At 38.7% G+C, this 8,228-nt stretch overlaps 1 protein-coding gene across 5 annotated transcripts in view; it reads left to right on the forward strand.

Moving 5' to 3' along the window:
• Positions 1-7,595, forward strand: part of abr (ABR activator of RhoGEF and GTPase) — a 142,300-nt gene extending 134,705 nt beyond the window's left edge. For 3 of the 5 annotated variants that reach the window (XM_059351030.1, XM_059351032.1, XM_059351033.1), the window contains exons 17-23: positions 553-612; positions 1,068-1,177; positions 1,297-1,436; positions 2,420-2,554; positions 2,693-2,798; positions 3,670-3,826; positions 6,298-7,595. In XM_059351030.1, coding sequence (XP_059207013.1) covers positions 553-612; positions 1,068-1,177; positions 1,297-1,436; positions 2,420-2,554; positions 2,693-2,798; positions 3,670-3,826; positions 6,298-6,387 — 798 coding nt within the window. In that variant the 3' untranslated portion in view covers positions 6,388-7,595. The remainder of the gene's footprint in view (positions 1-552; positions 613-1,067; positions 1,178-1,296; positions 1,437-2,419; positions 2,555-2,692; positions 2,799-3,669; positions 3,827-6,297) is intronic. The other 2 variants (XM_059351031.1, XM_059351034.1) reach the window with 1 other exon arrangement.
• The last annotated feature ends 633 nt before the right edge of the window (positions 7,596-8,228 follow it).

Here is an 8,228-nt window from a genome sequence, read left to right on the forward strand (position 1 = left end):
TTTTTGTTTCAGAAGTACAATTATTCTCCACAGTTTATGAAGGGAAAGTGTTTTGATGAAAAGTTGTGGTACTATATAGAAACCCTAAAATTTCTCTGCCTGCCAGACAAAACCCTGTCATGCTTGAAATTACAGTTTTCTTTGTGATGTAGTACAGGTAGAGACTCTTAATCCTTATTGCCATGCTATGCTGCAAATAAGACTACTCCTCTGTGACAGTTGTCATTAGGCCCAAACATTTATTTAAAACACTGTAATATGGCCAAGTACTATCTTGCAGAAGCTGCAATTTTTTGATAAAGGTCAAATTTGTCACAACATACTATTAAACATTATGGGGCTGCCAGATCATAATGGAACATGCTCGTTTGGTACGGGCCCCAAAAACCACATCATCATCATGACGCATATCATAATTGCAACATCTGTCAAAATAATTGCAATATGAGTTTTGCCATATGGTTCAGCCCTGACTGTAATGATGAAAATCCCTCTTGGACTGAAGTTGTGTGCCCCATCACCTAATGTCTGTCTGTCTCTTGTGTTTTTCAGCTGGATCCTCAGACAGTGCAGTCCAAGAACTGGCACATGGATGTCATAGAGATGAACGGGGTAAGATACAAGCAGCCTCTGCTCTAGCTTACATTATATGTAAATATTGTAATGAGATGTGTTGTGTTTGTCAAAGGCAATTTAGGTTTTTCTGTCTGTTTTTACTTAATTGTCGGCATCTAAACAACACCGTATCCTCCTACATGCCTGCAGGTTCTCAAAGTGTGATTTATGATATGTGTTTACAAGAGTACATGCATTTGTGTACACACAGAAAAAAAGAAAATAATAGCTTATTTTTTAGTATAAAGAGATATCCAAAAGAATTATATCTGTTTGGCTGTAATGTTTCCAACACAGTCTAAATGTTTAGCTTGAAGATGTTGGATATTAAATCTGAATGTCTAAATCTTCAAACAAAGGCAACAAACATGGTTCATGAGAGTCCCAAAGTTAATTTCAGGCTTCTTAGAGCAACGTTGTTTACTTTAGCTGTGTTGTTTGTTCATCATCAGATCAAAGTGGAATTTTCCATGAAGTTTACGAGTCGGGACCTCAGCTTGAAGAGAACGCCGTCCAAAAAACAGAGTGGGGTGTTTGGAGTCAAAATCAACGTGGTGACAAAGTAAGTATGTTTAGGTTATTCAAGCCAAAATGGTATGTTACTGACTTAAAAATAAAAAATAAAAACGTTGCAAGTTTATGAGTGTTTTATTCATTGATTTCTACTGTTCACATCCACAGGCGTGAACGCTCCAAGGTGCCTTACATTGTCCGTCAGTGCATTGAGGAAGTGGAGAAGAGAGGGATTGATGAAGTGGGAATCTACCGGATCTCAGGGGTGGCCACTGATATTCAGGCCCTCAAATTAGCATTTGACACCAGTAAGTGCCCACTCACTATCTCTCTGTCCTGCATTATTTACAACCCGTCAGTTTAGAGGGAAATTACAATGATTCACTGATTAAAATTGGCTGTTAAATGTGTGTCTGGTTTATATACCATAATATGTTGCTACTCCATAGTGTTAGTAAAAAAGAAAGAAATAAAGAAATATTTTTGTACACCTGTCAGAATGAAACTGTGGGTATGTTGTGCTTGACAGGTCGTTTCCATGGCAAACTGCATGTTTTTGTCTTAGAATTTTTATTCTTTCACAGTATGTTTTTCAGTTTATGAAAGTTAATTGTAACAATTCTGTAACCTAAGAAATGTCTTGTTTGATTGGACGAAAAGACATGCTGAGGACTCGGCTATTTTTTTATTTGGGGTTTTTTTGCACCTTGCTAACCAAACAGGCTTGCACCAGCACTAGCTGATGACATGGCTTTATCCTCTCATCAAAACGTGGTCACTTTTGGCTTTAAAAAAACTTTTTTTAATACAGTTTGCATCTCATAATTTATCCTGTCAAATCGTATAATATATCATATGTCAGTCATCAAACTTTAACCTACTTTGTCTCTAGACATTTACTGTGCGTATACTGGCTGTGTATTTTGCGGTCTAGGATGTATACACAGGAGTTTTACACGCAACACAGAGTTTTTTTTTTCATCGAGGCCTTTGCTCTAACACTCTGTAGAGAAGAGATTTGTGGGAACTGGCTGTTAAGGAGGCCAAGACAGATGGGGAGCAGCAGCTGTCAAGTGTTCAATTTTCTGTTGCATAAGAGTCTCTAAGCGTCAATTCAACAGAGCATAGCTCACTATCACCTTTCATTTCTGTGTGTAATATTAATCATCTGTCCCCATCTGGATGTGCGGGGTTATTGGGAGAACATGATTCCTGCAGAGAGCAGCTGTGTTATTGTTCGCCTGTAATAATGTCACTGTGTAACCGCTCTTTGTTTGTGTCTGACCTGCAGATACCAAAGATATACTGGTGATGCTGAGCGACATGGACATCAACGCCATCGCAGGAACACTGAAGTTGTACTTCAGGGAGCTGCCGGAGCCTCTGCTCACCGACCGCCTCTACCCCGCCTTCATGGAGGGCATAGGTGCGACCTTTAGTCCCGGAAGATTGTGTTTGTCATCAGTGGGGAGTTCAGTTTACCCAGATGGAAGAGATAAGAGCTGAATTTTAAAAAGCTGTCTTGTCGTAATTGGATCTGACATCTTTTTCCTCTCCCCCGCAGCGCTCTCAGACCCGGCAGCCAAGGAGAACTGCATGATGCACCTCCTGCGCTCCCTGCCTGACCCCAACCTCATGACCTTCCTCACTCTGCTGGAGCACCTCAAACGGTACGTGCACACACACACACACACACACACACACACACACACACACAGACAAAGATACTACCTACTGATTACAGTAAGGCCACCTGTCCGTAAGAAAAGTAACCAAGCCTTTTGGTATAATCAGGAGAGTTAAGTTAATTTGTAGATGTTATAATTACAATATTTCCACACTCATTATTATACTTTACCTCATCAGAAATACACCATTTATCATAATTAAAACTGTAAAGACAGAAATTATTATATGACTTTCATATTTCCAACACTCCTCAGGTCGTAATCAGGTCCTGAAATATGAAACTCTGAATAGGTTAGAAATTACATTTTCTTAGACATAAGTCTTTTGAGCATGTTCAAAAATCAATTTTAATCAATTTCATTACCTTTTTTTTATGTCCTAACATATCTTTAACAGTGTGTATGTGTGTACTATTATTTAAGTAGATGTAATCTACTCATGTCTTTTTGTTTGATTTTGTGTAGATAAATAAAACTCAAACCTAAAGTGAAGGTCAATCAATCAATCAATCAATCAATCAATCAAAATCAATCTTTCTTCATATTTAACATAATTCTACCTTTAGCAGCCCAGAGACGCTTCCTTATAAATACTGTATAGCTACAGCACCACTCCTAATGGCCTCTCAGCCGTTTACTCAAGCTGTTTATTTAGATTTTTATCTAGAAAAAATCAACTGAACACCTTCACATTCACACCCAGGAGCTTCACAGTACAACTACAGTCGTTGTCCACTGTGCCGTTTCTGTCTAAATTTGTTTGACTGCCATTGACAACATGGGGGCGCTGGCTGTGTTTTCTGAGTATAACCCCGTCCTCCCTGACTGACGGGTCTGTTGGTGTTGGTCTCAGCAGGGTGGCTGAGAAGGAGCCCATCAACAAGATGTCCCTCCATAACCTGGCCACGGTGTTTGGCCCCACTCTGCTCAGGCCCTCCGAGTCAGAGAGCACGAAGGGACAGCACATCACCTCTGCCTCTGATATCTGGTCACATGATGTGATGGCGCAGGTACCTACACACAGACACATCTTTTACAGAATTGTTCCAATGTCTCTAAAAAGTTTCAGTTTTTTGACTGTTTTATATGAATTTACACATAAAAAAATAGCATAGTATGTAAATGACAGTGTTATTGACAGAAACTGAGTGGGAATCCCTCTGTGAGTCTACACAGTAGATGGTAGACTGGAGTGTACATGCAGATTTCCTCGATCGCTGCATGATGTTGTTTTCCGGATGAATTTTACTCCCACGTCGCTAAGTGACCCATGTCACTGCAGTTTACTCTCTCAGCTGTATTTAGGCTGCGGGCCATCCATTCATCTCTGCTGAGAGATGAGTTTCCTGTGCGCAAATGTCTTTCCTTGGCAGAATAAACAACATCCAGAGTAAATCTTCATAAATGGGGCAGCATGCACATGCAGGAGGTCCATTATAGTGAAGCTGAGTGTTTGTATTGGGGCTTCTTTAAATTCTAAATGTTTACTGCATTAGTATACACAATGTCAAAAGCCAAAGAAGGATGCTTCCGCTATTATATCCTGAATATAATCTCATATGGGGACATGATGGATTTTCCCTTATTTTAATAAAAGAACCCATCTGGCAATAATAAAAAAAATCCCGGACATGTTTTAGAGAATTTAAAATACATATTCTCTGAGTAGGAATATACATATTATAAATTCAATTATTCCTCAGAAATTGTTTTTCCTGGAAAGCTGCTAGCAGCATTAAACAAACAGTAAATCAAATTAAATTTTCTAGACAAATGCCTTTCTGATGAGACAGAAAAGGGAGAATTAAAGGACATTTGTGGACCAGTGCAAGGGGGAACATTAGACTTATTCACCTGCTTTCATAAAGCAGATTTTCCAGACTTGCTAAAATGCCAGTTCACTGACTGCCAGAACTTATCCTACATCAATCAGTCAAAAAGAGTTTTTGTTCAAACTTAATTTTACCAGATTAGTCACATGGACATGAATAATAAATATTTTTTATTGGAGCTGTTGCTAAGCACCAAGCACCGAGTCAAACATGAACTGCAGACAAATATCAAGTAATAATGAACAAAGGCAAAATACAGCTTTAAAGAGAAAATGGAGCAAAGAAAAATGTCCTACATTAAGTGCTGAATTAGGCAGTAGTCCAACATCAAAGCAGTTGGCTGATGAGCCAGACCTGCTTAAATATTAACTGATAATTAAGTTGTTCTTAGCAGTCTAACACAAAATCCATAATCATAATTTAAAATTTGCCAAAAGAGACCAAAGTCTTTCAGTTATAAGCCCTTACGTAGCGTTTCTTATGTAGAGAGAAAATAAGCATGGGAAGAAGAGTTTGCTTCACATCATGTGATTCATTTTTTTAGGTGAACAAAGTAATGATTGACCAGATCCAAGTGACCTTTGAGATAATATACCAATGATAAGAGTACACATTCATCAAAAGTAGTTGTACATTTCTGTCACATGAATATTAGACAATTTCCGTGCTGAAAAACCAAACCTGTGTGAAACACTTTAAAAAAAGGTAGAACCACAAATATAGTACAGTTAGACATTAGATTAGATCAGGAGTTAGTGTTGGTTTTGTGTTACCAGCACGGCAGCAATGGTTGTGATGAGAAATGCAATTAGTTGACGAAGATGAGAAAAGATGTCCCTTTCTAAGCAGTTGGTCAATCTACAAATAGACCTACATAATCAGCAGCTATTTAGATAATGAATTGTTAATCGTTAAAGTATTTTTTTTAATGCAAAAATGGCAGAAAATGCTTTTTTCTGTTTTATATCATATTAAACGTGAATAGCTTCTGGTTTTGGACTAACAAAAGAAGGCATTCAAAGAAATAACCTTGGATGCTTAGAAACTGCTGGATATTTGTTTTGACTATTTTATGACGTTTTATAGACCGAACCATTACTCTACAAAATATTTGGCAGATTAACCAATTATGAAAAAAATCATGAGTCAAGATCCTTTAAAACCTGTTGCTCTCAGTTGCTGCAGTTTGTATTAAAGCATTAAGGATCTTAATTAATCTTTGAGTCTGAACTCAAACCTGAACGCACATAATACACATATTTTTAGATTCAGTTTAACTTGTACTTTTCGGGAATATCATTATCTCTGATGTCCACTGCAAATATATGTCCATAAATGCACTTAAAATCAATAAATGCTTCTTTATACGTCAAGACTTGACTTAGAATCGTCACGTTTTTAAGTTGCCTTCATTCTCACAGTAATTTACTGATAGTTGTCTGTACATCCATGGGAACATTGCAAACAGGAAATGCTTATAGCTCTCTCAGCATACTTTTTATGGTGCCAATGTGGCAAAATGTAAACAAATAGAGGCAAAAGAAAATTAGACTGCACTAGACCAAGGAGTACAGAGACAACCAGGATCATATGGATTAATTTGCAATGATTAAAAGGAATTTCTAATTACACAAACTCTCTCTTCTCAGGTCCAGGTGCTGCTCTATTACCTGCAGCATCCTCCCATCTCCTTTGCCGAACTGAAGCGCAACACACTCTACTTTTCCACTGACGTTTAATCCCCACCCACCTCCCTCAGGGCGCCATCTGGAGAGGAGAGAGTGAGAGACTTTAAACAAGCCATGGTCCTCGCCACTCGGTCGTCCTGCCTCACCTCTCCTCCAGCAGGCAGCTCATTTCGACTGTACAGGCCCCCCCCCTACACACACACACACAGATCCCTCTTGTCTACACCCCCAAACCAACCACCTCACACCCCAGTCCTGAAAAGAGATGGAAGCGAGCACTTAGGGAGGTGGTGATGGACATTTCCTGGTCATTTAGTCATCACATGTTGTTCCTGTTTGTAATAAGAGGAGAGCAGACCCCCTGCTTCTCCCGCCGACGAGACAGCAAGGCATTCTGGGACCACAGAGGAAAAGATCAAGAGGGTACGGAGGCCACAGCCTGGTGCAGTGGCACAGGATCACGCCCATGTGTCATGGTGACATCTAGTGAGCCTTCTCCAGATGTGGGTTTGATTGATATCTCAGTAACCAGTCGACTCAGCCCCCAGCTTCTTTTTCCTGATCAGAGGCATTCCAGAAAAATGGCATTTATATGTTTGATAATTATGTTCAACAGCTGTTTTGTTTTCCTTCTTTCCCTCTCTCCTTCTTTGTTTCTGTCTTTCTGGCTTTGTGCATGTGGTGGAGGCCGGGGTGTGTGAGTGACAATGTGGATGTATTTGAGTGAGTGTGTGTGTTTAAGGGACTATGAGAACTTGTGAGGTTTTGAAGTGGCTGGGAAGCCATCCAAATAAATGGCTGGCGACGTGTGTCTCTCTCTGTACTGACAAACATGAGAGAACTGCCCTCCCCAGTGAGTCTTGGCCAAATTAGCCCTATTTATTTTAAATATATATAATATGTGTGCCTGTACAGTTCTGTGCAACTAGAGAAATGCTCTAAGGAGTCTGTTTTTTGAAGTTTTTTCAGGTAGTGATGTTATTTTTAGTCTGATTTTCTCATTCACCATGTCCATGGTTGGTAAGCTGTACTGAAGAGTTCAACAGAAAGTCTGCCAATTAATTTCAGATCACTTTGTAGAGGAGGAAGGGCACTCTGTGACATGAGGGTTGTTGGGGAAAAAACACAATAAATGGAACATTTAGCTTTTTTCTTGTTATTTCATTGCAAGCTTGTTCCAAGTGTCTTACTGCACCGGTATAATCTATAGAGTTGATTTGTGTAGTTGCCCTCATTGCATGTTCAGCTTGTCAATCAAACCAGGCCAGGTAACACAAAGGTAAAGGTTGTCTCTGCAAGGCCCTCGCTAAGACTGGCATATGCCCACCTCTGCTCTGTACAAAGCCAACCTTTCTGCTATCAAGCCTGTGACATATCCTGAAATACTGTAAGCACTGCTAGATGAGTACTATTTGATATTTTTAATATAAGATTAAAATAAAATAAAAATGTTGTATTTTACTTCCTGAGAAGAATTTCAATATACTGTAATATTGAGGCTAAATGTCATGTGAACTTTTTCCCCCTTTTTTTTTTTAGGAAAATAAAAGTTAACAAAACACTCTCACTTTGTGTCTGCCTGTGTCAATTATACTGACTTCTTGGAAACAGTGAAATGATGGCTGTTAATTTGTATACAATGTAACATTTTTATATGAACATATTGTACGATTATGCTGAATAATAAATTAATTCATATGGCACCTTTCAAACAAAGTTACAAAGTACTTAAAACAACAATAAAAACTAGTAAAGCTAATAATTAGAAACCTGAATATGTATAAGACATAAAACAGGATCAGATGTTTTAATTTTGAAAATATGGGGCATGTGAAAATAATAATCACCCCATCCTAAATATCTATTCTCAGACAGTAAGACTGCACTGTGTG

Source organism: Centropristis striata, chromosome 15 (genome assembly GCF_030273125.1).
Source record: "Centropristis striata isolate RG_2023a ecotype Rhode Island chromosome 15, C.striata_1.0, whole genome shotgun sequence".
Taxonomy (NCBI): domain Eukaryota; kingdom Metazoa; phylum Chordata; class Actinopteri; order Perciformes; family Serranidae; genus Centropristis; species Centropristis striata.